The sequence below is a fragment of the Paramormyrops kingsleyae genome, chromosome 15 (genome assembly GCF_048594095.1).
Source record: "Paramormyrops kingsleyae isolate MSU_618 chromosome 15, PKINGS_0.4, whole genome shotgun sequence".
In the NCBI taxonomy this organism is placed as follows: domain Eukaryota; kingdom Metazoa; phylum Chordata; class Actinopteri; order Osteoglossiformes; family Mormyridae; genus Paramormyrops; species Paramormyrops kingsleyae.
Genome location: NC_132811.1, coordinates 25,993,128 through 26,011,788, shown reverse-complemented (window position 1 = coordinate 26,011,788; position 18,661 = coordinate 25,993,128). Strand labels below are relative to the sequence as shown.

The window sequence follows — 18,661 nt, the reverse complement described above, 5'->3', positions numbered from 1 at the left end:
TGCAACTACTCAGACTGCACGTGGTCAAAAGTGCAATTCATTCCCTGCTCCCCCACTTTATGCTAAATGACTCTGACAGCTTAAAGCCGCAGTTACAAGTATTAATTGAATGCATAAAGAATATCATTACTGAGTTTTGAAGGTATTAATAATGCGTACTCACTTTCATAATAAATGAATATATACTAAATTTATTCAATCAAGAATATGCATCAATATGTTTTTAAAAGTCATAGATTTCATAAAGTGATTCACAGGTACTTTTAAACAAATTTGAGCATGATAAAATTAGAAATATTAATTGTTCATTTTAATTTCATTGCTGTTGCTATATTTGGTTTTTAACACCTGTGGTCATACTGATTTGGCTACTTTACTTTAAAGGTAAAAGTTCTTTTTATACTAAACATTCTCATTATTTTTACATAATATAAAAATATAATATTGCACTTTCTGTAATTGATATTCTATCAGTTGGCCTGTCCCTGCATTACTTAAGACATAGCATTCATGAATATTAGTGAAACCAGAGCCATAGTGTCAGGGTGCGGGGCGGGCGAGCCGGAAAGCAGGCGAGCGAAGCCATGAAGTCGGGTAAACAGGGTTTTATTCGAGACGGAGGGTAAACAGGCACGAACAGCCACAGACACTACAATGTCGGATCTGGGTAGACTGACTGAGACAAGGACTATATACAAAAGACAAGCTACTGGTAACGAGCCACAGGTGAGAACAATCAGGGAATCACACGAGGTAACGAGGTGGGCGTGGCACACATCGGGATCGAACGGCGCGGATCGTGACAGAACCCCCCCCCAAAGGCGCGCCCGAGGGGAGGCGATGGACGAGACCGGGGAACAGGACCTGGAAGACAAAAGCAAAAACATCAACGACACCCCGGAAACAGGACAGAGACACAGAATAGGAACAAGGACCAACAGAAAGACAGGACCTGACAAAACAGGAAACGCAGACAGGCAGACAGAAAGGAGATACAGAGGGACGAGGGACGGAAACAGAAGGAACAAAAGGACCAGGAGTGAACACGGGAGGCACAGAGGGACGAGGAGCAGAGACAGGAGGGACGAAGGGACCAGGAGCAGACAGGGGAGACCAGACAGGAATGGACGGAGGAAAAAGGGGAGCCCGAGGGAACTCAGGCGGGCGAGGGAAGGCAGCCGCAGGGGCCACAGTCGGACGGGAGGCCGGAGCCGGCAGGGACCACACAGGGGGCAAGGAGACAGACGGAGGGACTGACAAAGGAAACGAGGAGGGAGCAGGAGGGAACAACAGCGCAGGAGAAGGCGCAGCTGGAGCCAGGGAAGGTGCCGTCCAACGCCCAGCCGGAGCAGGGGGGCCGGAGGCAGCCGACGAGGCACCGACGGAGGGACCGCAGGTGGGCGACGAGGCACCGGAGGGGGACCCGGAGGCGAGAGCCGAACCGGCGCCGCAGGACACACAGGCAGCCACCGAGCCACAGCCAGGGGCCGAACGGGCGACCCAGGGGGTAGGGCGGGCGGGACCAGGGCCCGACGCTTGTGTCCCCGTCCTTTGCGGGACACTGAAAGGCGGGGTCCCGGGGGGGCGTCAGCCTTGTCGGGGCAAGGGCGAGGGAGTCATTAGGGCTGGGGAAACTAGAGGCAGGGCCTCTGGTGAGGCAGCAGGCGCGGCCGCAGGCGGTGCAGCCGGAGCCGCGGGCTGGACGGGAGAGCCGGGCCGATCAGGCGCCGGCAGGACAGGCGAGACAGGCAGATCAGGAGGGGGCACCTCGGCAGGCGCTTCGGGCGTGTGGCCAGCAGGGGGCGCCTCGGCAGGCACCTCAGTCATTTGGCCAGCAGGGGGCGCTACGGGTCCTCGGGTGTGGCTGCAGCGGGCACCCTCAGTTCCTGGCCAGCAGGGGGCACATCCGTGGCCACCTCGGGCAGTGCCGCAGGCAGAGCGGTGGCAGCTGCAGGAGGCGGTGCAGCTGGAGCTGCGGGCAGGACGGGAACAGGCGGGTTAGGAGCAGGCGGGTCCGGTGCAGGCTGGACGGGCAGAGAGGCGGCCTCAGGCAGGGCCGCGGGCAGGACAGGGGCGCCGTAGCAGGCACCTCAGGCAGAGCGGCGACGGCAGCTGCAGGAACCGCAGGCAGGACGAGCGGGTCAGGCATTGCCGCGGGCAGTGCGGCGGCAGTAGCAGCAGGTGCTGCTGGCAAGTCCGGAGTAGGCAGGTCCGAAATAGGCGCCAGGATTGGCGCCGGGCGTGCTGGCGCTGCCCCTTTAAGGACCTTGGGATTCGGGGAATCGCATCCCAGATGGCCCTGGCCCCTTTAAGGGCTAGCCGCGTTCCCGGAAGGGAGAAGCTGCCTGCAAAGGCACCTTCGCAGTGGCGCTGACGTTCGGAGCGATCAGGGCTGACGTCCGGAGCGATCAGGGCTTCCCCCCGAAGACTAGCAGGAAACGATGCTGGGGAAAGAGAGGCAGCTCCCAGGAGGATTGTCAGGTCCTCCTTCTGTCTCTGCTCTCTTTTTTTCTTCTTCCGCCTCCGGCTTGTGGCGGTGGAAGGAAGCGGCTGCGCCGTCTCTGTGAGGACAGAAGGCGGTACAGCAGCCCCAGCGCAGCACAACGCGACCAACTGGGCTCTCCGGTCTGTAATCCGCTGTATTAGCAGCCGAAGATTCTCGCGTACCTCCTGCAGGGGGTACGCGTTTCCAGGAGGGGGTGCCTCGCTCAGGAGGTCTCCGCTCCGGCTGGCCATGTCCCGGGCTACGGGGTCTTCCTGGACCTCGGGTTGGGACAGCCAGTAAATCACCTCTTGCAGCAAGCCGATCCGTTGGCTTTCGGCTTGCTGCGGTGAGTTGTTGTAGAGATCAGTCATTCTGTCAGGGTGCGGGGCGGGCGAGCCGGAAAGCAGGCGAGCGAAGCCATGAAGTCGGGCAAACAGGGTTTTATTCGAGACGGAGGGTAAACAGGCACGAACATCCACAGACACTACAATGACGGATCTGGGTAGACTGACTGAGACAAGGACTATATACAAAAGACAAGCTACTGGTAACCAGTGTTGGGCATGTATCTTTAAAAAAGTAATAAGTTATAGTTACTAGTTACTTCTCACAAATAGTAACTGAGTTAGTAACTGAGTTACATCATTATAAAAGTAACTAATTACCAGGCAAAGTAACTATTGCGTTACTTAAAAAAACAAAAACAAATTTAATATAACTATAAATATAAAACATTGTACACTAATCTACACTATTTTAATGTTGTTGTGGGACAACGTGAGAGACAACTATCAAATTCAACATATTATTATAAATATTATCATTACTTTAGTGGAACAGTAAAGCACAATAGATGGTTTAGAACTTTAAATATTTATTGCACAGACCACAACTTGTCAACAAATAAGTCTAAATATAAATTATGCTTCTGAAGAAATGTAGAAATGTCCTTTGGTAGCAGAGCTCACGTTATCACCTGCGTTCTTAGCCACTAATTTTGTGGCGGCATGTGACGATGTGAGGTGCTTCAGTTAATCAGTAGATTAGAATTACTTGTTACCGACGCAGAGAGACTCTTTTTTCCTGGGCATAAGTTGCACGTTACATAAACATTTTTGCCTTTCACCTCAGCGAGGGAAAAGTAGTGCTTATATTTCCAGTTTGCAAAAGCTACCTTTGAATTTGTTGGACTTGCCATCGTTGTGATTCCTGGATGTTGGTGTGTGCGACTGACCGTGCGTGTCCTTTTGTGTGATCACCCGCACTACTCTGCCTTTGATTGGCAAACAATGGAAATTAACTCAATCTAAGCCAATCATCGCGTTCTCAGTTACACCACGTGTGCAGACACACCAATCATCATCACTGGTTATGTGTCCCGCCCCGGCCCCGAACACACACACAAACACACACACACCCCAGAGAAAGAGAGGTCCTATGGCTGAGAGAGACACTGCTCGCATGAAAACCGCTTCAGTGTTCTCAGTTATAGTAACGCGCATTTTATTGTCAGTAACGGTAACGGCGTTGTAACGGGGGAAACAGTAATTCGTTTGATTACTTGTTACTGAAAAAAGTTTCGCCGTTTATTTATAGCGCCGTTATTCCCATCACTGCTGGTAACGAGCCACAGGTGAGAACAATCAGGGAATCACACGAGGTAACGAGGTAACGGAGCGGATCGTGACACATAGGTGTCCCAGGGAAAGGACACTATGGTCCTGAATGTACTTACTGTGACAGATGTCAATTCACTGAATTGGACAATTCCTTTTCAAAGATCCCTACCCTGTTTTCACTGAATACTTTCTGTACTGTTCTCTCTATGTGTTTTACCTCCGAAGTGTTAACATAGATAAACAGCCAGCACAAACTCCTTTTCAAGAGTCAGGTAAGAAAGCGGGCTTGCTCCTTTAATGACTTCATACACCAGGGGGGTATTTCACGAAGCAGGTTTTGCAAACTCTGGGTTTAAACTTGAACTCTGAGTTGATTAACTCTGAGATGTCAACCTCTGAGTTTTTGGTTTCAGAACAGGTGATAACGATTAGTTTACAAAACTCTGAGTTCAATTAACCCTGATTGTCACGCGTGCACGAGCACATAAAAAGGCTCTATCAATGGCATCCAGAGAAAATGATTCACCATGACAACACAAGGAAACAAATCTCGCGCTTCCAATTTCACCCCAGTGGAGCTTGAATTATTAATGATGGCGTATGCTGAATATGAGCATGCCATATCAAAAAAAGGAAACACGATTGCTGCTGCGAAAGAACGGGAACAAGCGTGGCAGAAAATAGCTGACCGAGTGAATGCGTAAGTATTGATAAGAACGATGTTGATTGATGTATATTTAAGAAATAATACTAGTTTTTCTATATTCTCTCTAATTTAATTTCGTTGTTACAGTTGTAACCCAGCAGGCATAAAGCGCACTTGGCAGCAAATAAAGATGAAGTATAAAAATATAGTACAAACAGGTAGGCACTGGACGATTGGGAGGTTTTGCTTGTCTATAAGACACAAAAGCTACAGTTTCATCTTAAATCTGGCAGCATGTAATATTGTTTAAATCTTTTTACAAGGTTCTAAATGTGGGCTTGGGTGCATATGTTCACATTTTACCTACATATTAGCCAATAGGAAAAAGGCAGAGGCCCGAAAAACTGGTGGGGGTCCACCACCAACACCTCTCACAGAGGCTGAAGAGATGGCTCTCAGCCAAAACACTGGCCGGCCCATGGCTGATGGCATCCTAGGAGGAAGCTCCTCCGATACAGCCATGCCCCAGGACAGAAGTTCTTACATAAGAAGTAAGTAATTCATATGAATGATGTATGTGCATTTGTCCAGTGTTGGCTCAGTGATGGCTATCCATTAAACTCATCATCAAACCCATCATAATCGAACCGATTGTAATTTATTTAAAAGTTATAGATGAGTATAATTTGATAGATGTCATTACTTCATGTACATACTGTTGAAAGACTGTGATATTTGAAAGACTGCCCACTGTTGTAAAAGTTATATTGAAAATGTGCAGGTCTCTGTTGATGAATTGCCTGTAATCCACATTGTCTTGCAGTTACTGATGGAGTAATCTCTGTTGTGGAACCGCCAGACACCCATGAAATGGTACATACTCTTCTCGAGATTTTTCATACTATGTCTTTCATTATTGGTGTATGCAAGTAAGAGAGTCTTCACTACAGGATGAAGACACCTTGTCAGCTGTCACAGGGAGGGAAGATGTAGAGCAGCCTATGGTATGCACTTTCTAACAAATACGTCATGTAAGTGATGCACCATTTTAAAACATTTATCCTTTCTTCACAGAGCAATGCAGAGAATCTCCAGGGTGAACCGACTGCATCCACAGCCACAGCGCAGCTTACCTCTGTAAGATGCTTCAGTATTTGCCTGCCAGTTATTGAAAAATTGGATTAAGAATCATTCTTCTCATTAAATGAAAATGTTGTTAGCTACAAGTGTCTGTTTTCTAAGTTATATTCATAGTGGTACAATTTTCACAGTGCAATACTGCCAAGATGTAACATTTTTGTGTATTCTAATAGCTCCCTGTAAAGCAGTTGTACAAAATATACCTTGAGAAACAAATTGAAAAATCGGATCTGGAAATGGAACACATTAAACAAAAAATGCAGAAAACCCTAATAGAAATACAAATATTGGAACATCAGTTAAAGGTGGGTAGTGGCACAAGTTGATGGATCGTTAACTGTCTTTCAAAACAAAATATTAAAATACTGTTTTGCATATTCAATTACAGGAAATAAAGAAGAGTTCATAAAATGATTGTCATTTGTTTTTATTTGCAACTTATTTACTGGAAATGATTAGAACATATTGCGTTTCGAACAGCTTGTCCATCTGTTGCATCAACAGGAATGTCAGGGTTGTTATCAGGGTCAACCTCTGGGGCAGCAACCCAGGTTTCTCTTCTCATCATTGCAATATTGTGCAGGACTACGCATGCAACAATGATATCACAGGCCCTTTCTGGGGTGGCACGGAGGCCACGAAGGCACTGGAAACAGGCCTTCAGTATGCCCAGGGTCATCTCTATTCTGGCCCGGGTCCTGCTGTGAGCCAAGTTATATCTTTGCTGTGGGCCAGGCTCAGGATCAGGGTATGGGGTCAGCAGATAGGGCTGGCATGGGTACCCCCTGTCACCGAGTAGGTAACCACTGAACTCCCCTACAATAATGAGTAGACAGTTTACATGTTAAGGTGCAATATGAGGGAACAAGATATTGCTTAAAGATTATAATATACTGTAGCTACATTATATACTCACCACGAGCAAGTCTAGCACTCAGTGTGCATTCACGGAACATTCTGGCATCATGCACAGACCCAGGCCACTTTGCCTCCACGTTGCTGATGACATAGGCTGCATCACATATAATCTTCACAATGCAGAACAGTGATTAGTTACTGTAGATGTACTGTAAAGTAGGCCAATAATTCAATGCAGTAAACTACTAAAAGCTAGAAACACCTACCTGCACATTAATACTGTGGAATGACTTTCTGTTCACATAGTCTCCTTCATTTACTGAAGGAGCCTTAATGGGAATATGTGTGCCATCTATGCAGCCAATCACACCTGGAAATCCTAACAAAGAGGGCATAAGTCTACTTAATTTTAACAGGTACTGCAGTCAGTTTCTAGTTTTGTATGGTGTTACAATGCAAAAAGTGTAACTGTATTTTATCTAGTCTTAACCTACAATTGTTTATTGCTTCAAATCTTAAAGCATATTACTAAATATATGAGGCTATTACTTCATACCTGCAATTCTGTGGAATTCTTCCTTGATTATTCTACTACATCTGTGACCAGGAAATGCCACAAACGTGTAGAGAAAATGTTTAAGCGCAAGAGTAACCTGTCTGATACACCGGCAGACGGTTGCCTTAGAAACATGTTGAGCGTCACCAATATTATACAGAAAGCTGCCATTAGCAAAAAAGCGAAGTGCTGTACAAAGAATTTGCTCGGAACTGAGAGGATGTCCACGGTGTGTTTGACGAGCAAAATGAGGGCTAAGAATATTGTTGAGATAAATGATTGTCTGTGATGAAAAACGGTAACGCTCTAACAGAAAATCATTTGTAAACGATAAAATATCTAAACGGGGTCTGATCACCCTCTCCTGACGTAGATTCCTGCGGATAATTTGTGCCTCGATGTCGACCGGTCTTTCGAGAAAAGGACACGTCATGTCTGAGAAAGTACTTGCTTCAATCTGACTGTTCATTTAAAGAGGAGGAACTCAGAGTTACAGGGATTAAACCTGCTAGCGAGCAGGTTAGCTTCACGGGGTATGTTACCGCGGTAAATGACTCAGAGTTGGGCTCAACTGGCTTTTTGAAACCGAAAACTTTGAATTTCCCTTAACTCACACACAACTAACTCCGAGTTTTCACTAAACCCGCTTCGTGAAACGGCCCCCAGATAAGTCAAGATGACAACATTGAATTGGAGTGAAACTAAAGAAAAAAAAAGATACAAAATGACCTTAGGGCCTCCTATATAAGCAACATGTAAATCAGAATGCTTAACATTGTAAACCACTAGGTATATAAAGGATAGTTATGATGATTGACATTAACATAAACATAGTGTACAATGATGATAATTAACGAGCACTACAGTACACATTAAGCTGTTAAAGTTCACACAAATACCAAAATTGTCCAAAAACTAGTTACTAACAAATGTCAAACATGTAAAGAATATATAACACTCACAGCCATTGCCTTCTGAAGGATGCACACCATGGATTGAATTAGATTGCACAGCAGAAACTGCCCACATGCAACCACACCTTACATCTTTTTTACAGTTCTTCCTACTTCCTGTTTCCTGTTTTTTTTTTCCTCTGTCATCACAGGCTTCAAAATAAAAGGGCCAGTACCATTTTCATGTCTAACATCTCAAACTTTTCAACAGACAATTCAATATCTTTAAGGTATAAAACATATGCAGGGCAGAACACTTTCCTCTAACTACCTCTCCTTATAAAGGTATTACAGTCAACAAAGAATCCATATGAATTTAAACACAGGCTGTAGGTTTGATTTCTGTAGATCAGTGTTTCCCACCAGGTAAATAATTACTAGATAAGTACATACAAATCAAAAATAACACAGCTAGAGCTTAATTACTTTGGACACATTCCCAAACAGCAAATCAATTTACAGCATCTAAAGTCAGAGAAACAATGAAATACCTTTTTACAAATGGTGTGTAATCTACCTGCGTATGTTAGACATGGTCATTTGGCAGACATTCCGGTTCTCCCTGTGAAACTTGCACGGCGGAGAACTTTCAGTACAGACAATGACATCTCCATCATCCACTGCTGTGAGGTACTTCAGCATGTGAATTACAGTGGGTTGAAAAAGTATTAGACCCCCTCTGGAAAGCCACTGTATTTCCATATTACACCATTACAACCTATAAAAATCACAAATGCAGAGTATCAGTGAACTTTTATTTCTCTGCGCATGTTTTGCTACTTAGAGCTTGGTGAACTAAATAAATGCAAATTGACAGTCATGTTTTGAAAAATGCTGTTGAAAAAGTAAATGACCCCTTCACATGACACAGTCAATACCTGGTTGCAGCAACCTTTGCGGAAATAACTGCTTGCAATAGCTTTGGATAGCCAACTACAAGCTTAGCACATCTGGATGGAAGCAATTTTTCCCATTTTTCCTTGCAGAACTGCTCTAACCGGGCCAAGTTTGAAGGCTTTTGTTTGTGAACTGCAATTTTGAGATCACGCCACAAATTTTCAATCAGATTCAGATCTGAACTCTGGCTAGGCCACTGCAAAACCTGGATCTTCTTTTTGTCAAACCATGGGTTTGGTTACTTTTGCACATTGTTGCGGGTCATTGTCCCGCTAACAGCGGTAGCGTCGTCCAAGTCCCAATTTGATGGCTGACGTTTGAAGGTTCTCTTCTAAAATCTGGATATACTTCTTACTATCCATTCTTCCTTCAATACGGACAAGGGCCTGCCCTAGAGAAGCAGCCCCAAAGCATGATGCTCCCCCCACCATGTTTGACAGTAGGATCATTGACAGTCCCTTCCATCCACCAGACAAACGTCTTTGTGTTGAGGCCAAAAAGTTCAATTTTGGTCTCATCAGACCAAAGTACATGACTCCAGAATGCAGGACTCTTGTCAATATGTCTGTTAGCGAATTCTAATCAAGCTTTCAGATGACATTTTTTTTAGTAGTGGCTTTTTTCTGACAACTCTGCCATACAGCCCCTCTCTGTGCAAAATCTTCAATGTTGTGGTCTTGTGCACGTCCACTCCAGCTGCAGATACTGAGCTTTGCAGGTGACAGAGTCACCTTAATTCTCTGACTAGTTTCCTTGACATTTTCTTTGTTATTTTAACAGGGCAGCCTGACCTAGGCCGGGTCACGTTTTCTTCCACTTCACTATGATGGCCTTCACAGTGGACTCACTGAGGCTAAGGAGCTCGCCAATCTTCTTTGCACCATTGCCATCTTTAAACTTCTTACATTACAAGAAATTTAAAATTCCTCTAGGGGTCAAATACTTTTTTAGCCCACTGTATCTCTTCTTGAAAGAAGTTTGAATTATGAAAATCAAATTCAGCTAAAGAAATGCTGCTTGGTAGGTCCTGAAGAACCCAAGAGAGACCACATATATCATAGGACAACCCTGACTGATGTGTCTAATATTGTATATGCTGGATTGCATGTCCAATAACCCCCCCCCCCCCCCAAAAGGAAACAAGACTGAAATGTTGAAGTAGGGCCACTATTTGGGTAATGTACAGGAAGTGGGATCACACTGCTCTGCACAGTTGGCAGGGTCCGAGTAGAGTGGGGTCAGTGAGGCCCATACAGCTGCCTTCAGTCCTCACACAGAGGATAGGCCACATTAGCATCCAGGCACAGATATCAGGGGAAATGGGGAGAAAACAGCAGGCTTATAGACAGGATGCACATGGCGAGAAAAGAATGGAGGGAGAAATTCAGGAAATGGACTGAGTGTAAAAGGAAGAAGGATTTTTTTTCCCAAACCTATAAGCTTGTTTCAACATTTTTCTCTTGGTAAAATACAGTATTGTATTTGATTTTGTTAAGTTTTGAATTGTCAGTCAGTCTGTTGTGCTAAAATATGACCGAAAGCAGACAGAAAATAATCATTTTAATGACTTCTGGTATTATACGTAATTTTTAGGTATTGACAACTCAGAGATAAAATATAGCAAAACCTGGAGATACTACTATGATAAAGCAAATATTCATATTGAATATTTGGATGAAAAGCGTAGTTGTCAGTGACGTGGTCGAGTGGCCAATAAACACACTGACAGTTAATTGGCTAATATGAGGAAATGTTATGCAGAGATCAAGCTCAGTTCTGCATACATTTGGTGCTTTTGAGAATATGGTGAGAACATGAGTGAAAGTGCTTCTCAGGAAGAATAACAGTCATTCCAGCATTTACCAGTAGCCAAGTAGCACACCTCTGCATACTCTAAAAGATGATATTCTGGTTTAACTGAACAGAAGTTGAACTGCTTGGATGGAAAGCAAAGCAGGAATGCCATCCCTGCAATCCGGTAGCATCATGCTATAGGGTTATTTTTCAGCTCAAGGGGTTGGGAAGGTTGTGGCCACCCAAATGAAATGGATGGAACTGGATACAGGCCAATCCTCAAGTCTGATTCATTCAAAGAGAGATCTACATTTAGGGTAGGATTCCATGACTGAGGATTTTCATTCCAAATGAAAAATTATGATATGAACTGAAAATTGCAGTCCAGTGAGCCTCAGTAACTTGTAAAACTGCATATAGGAATAAAAATGGAGGACACTTTTCCTAATGGTAAGATATGTAAGTCACTTCAAACTAAGCAAGTAAGTAAAATTTATTTGTATAGCACTTTTTACAGACAGAAGTCACCAAGAGGTGAGCGAGGATGAAGTACAACAGCCACGTATGCAGGGGCTTGACCATGCAGTGACAGTAAGTAAGAATGAGCATTTTAATCTGAATCCTATATGCAGCAGGGAGCCAGTGAAGAGCAGGGTGTAAATCAGGTAATGCAAGACCATCTATTTGACATATCAAGTAGTGTAGAAGTAGCATTCTAAACTGACTTAAGATGATCAATGGCAGACTTACTAAGCAAGGAGAATAGTTCATTACAATAGTCCAGACAAGATGAGATAAAGGCATGTATAAGTATCTATATACACTCGCCTAAAGGATTATTAGGAACACCTGTTCAATTTCTCATTAATGCAATTATCTAATCAACCAATCATATGGCAGTTGCTTCAATGCATTTAGGGGCGTGGTCCTGGTCAAGACAATCTCCTGAACTCCAAACTGAATGTCAGAATGGGAAAGAAAGGTGATTTAAGCAATTTTGAGCGTGGCATGGTTGTTGGTGCCAGACGGGCCGGTCTGAGTGTTTCACAATCTGCTCAGTTACTGGGATTTTTTTCACGCACAACCATTTCTAGGGGTTACAAAGAATAGTGTGCAAAGGGAAAAACATCCAGTATGCGGCAGGCCTGTGGGCGAAAATGCCTTGTTGATGCTAGAGGTCAGAAGAGAATGGGACGACTGATTCAAGCTGATAGAAGAGCAACTTTGACTGAAATAACCACTCGTTACAACTGAGGTATGCAGCAAAGCATTTGTGAAGCCACAACACGCACAACCTTGAGGCGGATGGGCTACAACAGCAGAAGACCCCACCGGGTACCACTCATCTCCACTACAAATAGGAAAAAGAGCCTACAATTTGCACGAGCTCACCAAAATTGGACAGTTGAAGACTGGAAAAATGTTGCCTGGTCTGATGAGTCTCTGATGATTTCTTTTGAGACATTCAAATGGTCAGAATTTGGCGTAAACAGAATGAGAACATGGATCCATCATGCCTTGTTACCACTGTGCCGGCTGGTGGTGGTGGTGTAATGCTGTGGGGGATGTTTTCTTGGCACACTTTAGGCCTCTTAGTGCCAATTGGGCATCGTTTAAATGCCACGGCCTACCTGAGCATTGTTTCTGACCATGTCCATCCCTTTATGACCACCATGTTCCCATCCTCTGATGGCTACCTCCAGCAGGATAATGCACCATGTCACAAAGCTCAAATCATTTCAAATTGGTTTCTTGAACATGACAATGAGTTCACTGTACTAAAATGGCCCCCACAGTCACCAGATCTCAACCCAATAGAGCATCTTTGGGATGTGGTGGAACGGGAGCTTCGTGCCCTGGATGTGCATCCCACAAATCTCCATCAACTGCAAGATGCTATCCTATCAATATGGGCCAACATTTCTAAAGAATGCTTTCGGCACCTTGTTGAATCAATGCCACGTACAATTAAGGCAGTTTTGAAGGCGAAAGGGGGTCAAACACCGTATTAGTATGGTGTTCCTAATAATCCTTTAGGTGAGTGTAGTTCTGCATTACAAACTACAGATTTACTAATCAATTTACTGATATTTCTTAAATGCAAAAAAGATCTGGTCAGCTGCTTAACATATGTGTCAAACGTAATGGCAGCAAATATAAATTGGACACGGAGTCACCAATAGAGACAAAGAAACTTCTTTCAGTGAAATAGGATGTACACCAATCTAATTCTGTGCCTTGATATGCCGACCCAGTCACGTAATCTCATAATCAGGATGTGGTTGTCGACTGTGGCAAATGCAGAGATATAGTTAAGTAGTATTAAAACAGAACAATCACCGCATCAGAGGACATTAAAATGTAATTTGCAATTAAACACTAGATGACTGTAAATAAAATAAAAATGTTCATAGTCATTTAAGGTTATTAGCGTAGCCTATTGTTAAAATATACTGCGTAATCGTTTACGATACAACAATTAAGTACTTGATGTTCTTCGGAAAACGGTTAAGTTACCTGCAATATTAATAACAGTCAGTAAATTAAGTAAAACATCTAGGCTTCTCTACTGGAAATCGCAGCAAGTGGCTCCCTGACTCGCTGAATGCATGTTATGGGCCGGAAGGGGAGTGATCATCAGTCAGTTCCCGGTGATTTTGCATTAAGCCGCGTACCCCACGCCCTTATAACCGCGGCATGGGGAGCCTGCGCGTGAGACGGTGCTTCGCTTCATCCAACAGTCCGAGATGTGCGTATCTTCAAGGTAGACCAACAAGGTTGAATGGAAAGGCGTGAAAAGAAAACGAAGCGAAAACCCCTAACTTAATCGGATTAGTTTTAAAAATGTAAGTATTGTGCCCTGTATTGAACTGTGAGTCCTAGTATGATCTCAATCTTAGTGTTTGATATATATTTCTTCAGTAAGAACAGTCGGGGGTATTTTGGATTTTCAGGCTCTATCAGGTAAAAGGTCCCATTCCTACTGGATTAATTGGTTATTAATCGATCTCTTCTGATCAGATAGACGATGCCATTTTAACATTAATTAATATACTGGTACTTATATTTGGCAGGAGTAGGCTACTAATTATATAGTGGTAAATAAACGTGAGCAGAATTAGCCGGTGTCCTCTGTTATACGACAATGTAAAAGTAGGACGATTATGAAAAGGTCGCTCGCCTGATTTATTTGACTGACGCTTGCCAGTAAAATGAATTTACAGTGAAGTTTACAGTGAAGTTCTGATGTATGTTTTATTATTATTATTGTTGATATTATTATTATTATCATTATCAACAACAACAATAGCCTAATTATAATTTACCTTTTATAAAACTTCCAAGCGAGTTGTTTGCCATGGAAAAAAAACTAAGTTGGAAAATCGTCCATTATTAAAATTCAATTCATGCTCGGGGTAGGCTACTTTCAAAGTCGTTTTGCGACTTCTTGATATCTGTACAATGTGCAGTCATCGATCTGTGATATTACGTCAGTCTGTATGTAATCTGCTTATCGCATCTTAATTATGACTGTGAATAAATAACCTGGCACTTCTGGCTTAGGCCACTTAAAATTAATAAATTGTTTTACATGGCCTCCCGCCTCAATTTTTTGGTGCCGCCTCGATTTTTTTTATATTTTATATTTTTCAAAAAATCCGTTTTTTTCACCTCAAAAACTGTGGGTGAAAAATCTTGAATGTCAGCCTCGGATTTTTCAATTTGACGCTTCTCGGACAATGGTTTTTATCGTTTGTCAGATTGTGTGTGGGCCCACGGTATTAAAATCTTGGCAGGGCATCAATATACCGAGTAATATATATTACCCTTCGCGAGCTGTTTGAGAACTTTTCTAGTTTTAGTAGCCTATATCTCTGTTGCCGTTCGTCTTTTCGCTAAAAATATAAAATATAAAATCCCCTACTCACCAATATTTTAGAAGTTTGAATCATGTAAAACAATTTATTAATTTTAAGTGGCCTTAAATGTCGTTTTCCCCGTAATGACTACCTCGAAAAATGTACCTGTTTGATCACACCAGAACTCTAATCATTCGAATACCCTTTAAACTAACAAATTCGGTATGTACCCTGCAGTGAACGGGAACACGCTGGTATTGGAGTAACCCTGTTATAGAACAGCCATTTCACCGCGCTACTAGAAAATAGAACCTGAATTAGTTAGCAATGCAAGTGTTTAAAGTCTGAAACGATAACGTTTTCAATGGGTGTGTGTGTGTGTGTGTGTGTGTGTGTGTGTGTTTCCCTTAAGTGGAATTTGGCAAAAATCCGGAAGAATGAGTCGGTGCACGCAAGGTGTTTATTTTGGTTCATTTCACGTGCGTATAGCGACAGAAACCGCTCCGCGCTCTGACCAAATTCCGCCTGCTCCGCTCCTCGCTCACGCTCCGCTCACATGCTCTGGTCAACATACTATGGTCTGTTTAGAGATCATCAAAAGGGAAAGATTGTGGGAGGAAATGCCTGCCTACATGAGGAATGAAAACACACACACACACACACACACGGTTAGGGATGGAACTAATCACACATCCCAGAAGTGTTGGCCTGCACATTTACCACTGTACCACTCTGTACATCTTTTTTTTGTAAAAGATTGTCTTGGTACATTGCATGTGTGCGGACATAAAGGAATACACCAGCAACTTTGCTTTCTCATTTGTCTACAGGAGAGACAAGTGGAGGATGTGCAGGAGAGTGGGCCTCATATTCTTGCTGGCTGCAGTGGCCCTAACAATATTCCAGAGGAGCCGCAGTAACACGTACTTTCACAAGAGCCAGCAAACTCAGCAGCAGTTTGGGCTTCATGGAAGCTCTCAGAGAAGGTCTCTCCGTTTTGTACCTGAGTTATTATGGAATTGGGGTAGAGTAAATTCAGTGGCTGCTACTGAGGAGTCTAGTGTGTCTGGGAGAGATGTAAGGAGAACCTGGGACATCACCATTAACAACTGCAGCGCTAATTATAATCTTTCAAAGTTTCAGTGGTTTATGGAGTTGGAAAATAACTTTAAGCAGTTCCTGCTCTACAGACACTGCAGGCATTTCCCCATGATTATCAACCAGCCGGAAAAATGTAAAGGAGAGATCTACCTGCTAATTGTGGTTAAATCCATTATAACGCAGCATGATCGCAGGGAGGTCATCCGGAAAACTTGGGGGAGAGAGCAGGAAATTGACGGCAAGAAAATTAAAACAGTCTTCCTTCTGGGGACTTCATCCAATGAGGCAGAAAAAGCCAATCATCAGAAACTGCTGGAATATGAAAATTATATCTATGGGGACATACTCCAGTGGGATTTCATGGATAGCTTTTTCAACCTCACCCTGAAAGAAATCCACTTTCTTAAGTGGTTTTCCATGTACTGCACTAAGGTGCATTACATTTTCAAGGGGGATGATGATGTGTTTGTTGGTGTGAGGAATGTTTTGGAGTTTCTGGGAAGCATGAACATCAAAAACCTCTTTGCAGGAGATGTTATTTTGAAGGCCAAGCCCATTAGAAAGAAAGAGAACAAATATTACATCCCTGTGGCGTTGTATGACAAGACTCTTTACCCAGCATATGCTGGAGGGGGTGGGTTCTTGATGGATGGCCCACTGGCCCGGAAACTGTATGGTGCCTGCGAAACTTTGGACCTGTTCCCCATTGACGATGTCTTTCTGGGCATGTGCCTGCAAGTGCTGCAGGTCGCACCCATAAAGCATAATGCCTTCAAAACCTTTGGGCTTGTGCACGACAAGAAAAGCAAACTTAATAGAGAACCATGCTTCTTCAAAGACATGATGGTGGTGCACAAGTTACTTCCCCAGGATCTCCTCCAGATGTGGGAAATGGTTAATTCTCACCGTATCTGCTCACAGAATGTAAATTTCTCATGATGTGGGAGACCATAAGACTTTAAGTACACATTGGGGTGAGGGAACAGAAAGAGACTTGCTATTTGAGAAGTATTTTTGGGAGAAATCAGAATATGGATGAAATTAGGTCAGATGAGAACCTCTGGCTATTTTCTTTGGAGCAGTAATATTTCCATAACTTATGTCTTACTTTCTGGAATCAGTAAATCTAGTTGAACTAATTCACTGAATGTCTTCTCCATTTTTGATCTGTCAAAATCTTTTGTGCCCAAATTGATACATATAGTAATTGTTTTTAATACTTTGAATGTTTAAGAATGTAGATGTTAGTGTATACACTTGGATTTGCATTGAAGCTGACTTGATCCTGTGATGAAATGTAAAGGCTTTACATTTATATAGTTAATTGTACATTAAGGGTCACAGCATCATCCAGGAGACTGAGGTACCAACTAATCATTGAGTATCAGTTACTCCTCAGTAATAGAAACAAGGTGGTAAATTGTGTAAGTGACTGACTTATTTAATATCAGCGTTCCTTAAAACTAGATTTCTTTCCTAACAAAAACAACGTGTTTAAAACTGCTGTGAAATTGTGAATGGTTTACATCTGGATCATGAGATCAAGTAACTAAGCAAGTGTTTTTTTTTTTGTTTCTTTTAAAAGTGCCTCTACCTCATTAATTTAAAAAACTTTTATTACAGTTTTTTGTAGGCCTAATGATTTATGCTGCTGAAAATCGATTTTAAATTACACCTGATAACTTATCTAAGTTTCCTTCTGCGCTCTAATTTCTCCAAACTGTGGTATATAAAAGCTCCCAAGCTATCTGGGGAGAGTTGTGTATTTATTTGGGATGTTAGACTTAAAATTTACATGCTGAAATTATGCACAAGGGGGGGAAAAGGTTTACATTAAATATAAAATGAACTGTGAATTGAAACAAATTGCTGTTGGTACATGTATGAATCTCCTTCATTTGACAAAATTGGAGAAAGACTTTAATATATTTATGCAAATAAGATGTGAAAACTAATACAAATTGTGCAGGGTGGTTGTGAATGCTGCTACATAATGCAAGGTATATGGGGAATTTTTTTTAATTAATTAATTCATTCATTCATTCATTCATTAATTGTAAATAAAAATGACATTTATTCAGTTTTGTGTACTGAGGCTGAAATATTTATTCTGTTTCTTGAGATATTAAAATACGTATGTGGAACGTGTCAATCATGATCGATGGGTCCTCATCATTTGCAGCATCCCCCACCCTACCACAGTAAGCAAAAGTCAGATTATTTTTTTCGTAAAGATAGCTCTAACTTTCAAAAAAAAAAAAAAAAGTTCATAAGGCATGTTTCGTACCCATTAGGTTACTGAGAAATAAATGATCAGCTGGCCTCTGTTCTGAATTTTCTTTCTTCTGAACTTTTTATTGGTTAAATAAGTTTTTTTTGTATTACAAAGGAAATTTGTAAATTTTTACCGTTGCATTTGCTTTAATTTGTCTACTTCATGTCTATAAATCCCTAATGATTTTTAATCAACAGAAATATACAGCACAGGTATGATTAAATTGTGCATCCAGTCAAATTTAAGAAGATATGGGATTAGGCTACAGGTCTTCTTTTTCCTATATGGCAGGGAACCAATTAGAACTCATTTTAGAACATTTCCAAGACAACCACGCATTCAGTGCAGTATTTATCTTAACAACACAGTGTTTGATTGGTTTAAACATTCTAAAAATAAAAGCACAATGGACGTGCTAAGTTCACAAATGCACTCCTGAGGAGATGCTGCCAAAAGCCACAGCCCTGCACACACGAC

General features: G+C 42.5%; 3 protein-coding genes across 8 annotated transcripts; 2 read left to right on the top strand and 1 right to left on the bottom strand.

The window, feature by feature from the left end:
- Positions 1 to 590: 590 nt before the first annotated feature.
- On the bottom strand, positions 591 to 8,520 carry LOC111848163 (uncharacterized). 5 transcript variants are annotated; one of them, XR_011982716.1, is made up of 2 exons: positions 8,267 to 8,520; positions 591 to 1,972 (listed from the first exon to the last, which is right to left on the bottom strand). XR_011982716.1 is itself a non-coding variant. In XM_023819953.2 (2 exons), the coding sequence occupies exon 2, from the start codon at positions 2,854 to 2,856 to the stop codon at positions 2,047 to 2,049; it is 810 nt and encodes a 269-aa protein (XP_023675721.1). In that variant the 5' UTR covers position 2,857; positions 8,267 to 8,520; the 3' UTR covers positions 1,983 to 2,046. The 5 variants fall into 5 exon arrangements, 1 of the variants encoding a protein (XP_023675721.1); XR_011982715.1 differs by having other exon boundaries at positions 591 to 864; XR_011982717.1 differs by lacking the exon at positions 8,267 to 8,520 and adding an exon at positions 4,221 to 4,412 and having other exon boundaries at positions 591 to 864.
- On the top strand, positions 4,418 to 6,301 carry LOC140578499 (uncharacterized). 2 transcript variants are annotated; one of them, XM_072699805.1, is made up of 7 exons: positions 4,418 to 4,804; positions 4,898 to 4,968; positions 5,125 to 5,301; positions 5,574 to 5,623; positions 5,701 to 5,754; positions 5,825 to 5,887; positions 6,064 to 6,301. In XM_072699805.1, the coding sequence occupies exons 1-7, from the start codon at positions 4,632 to 4,634 to the stop codon at positions 6,214 to 6,216; spliced, it is 741 nt and encodes a 246-aa protein (XP_072555906.1). In that variant the 5' UTR covers positions 4,418 to 4,631; the 3' UTR covers positions 6,217 to 6,301. The 2 variants fall into 2 exon arrangements, with proteins under 2 accessions (XP_072555906.1, XP_072555907.1); XM_072699806.1 differs by lacking the exon at positions 5,701 to 5,754.
- A 4,822-nt stretch (positions 8,521 to 13,342) lies between the features above and the next one.
- b3gnt7 (UDP-GlcNAc:betaGal beta-1,3-N-acetylglucosaminyltransferase 7) lies at positions 13,343 to 18,067 on the top strand. Its single transcript, XM_072699987.1, has 2 exons — positions 13,343 to 13,794; positions 15,639 to 18,067. Coding segments are annotated over exons 1-2 (1,212 nt in total). The 5' UTR covers positions 13,343 to 13,792; the 3' UTR covers positions 16,849 to 18,067.
- The last annotated feature ends 594 nt before the right edge of the window (positions 18,068 to 18,661 follow it).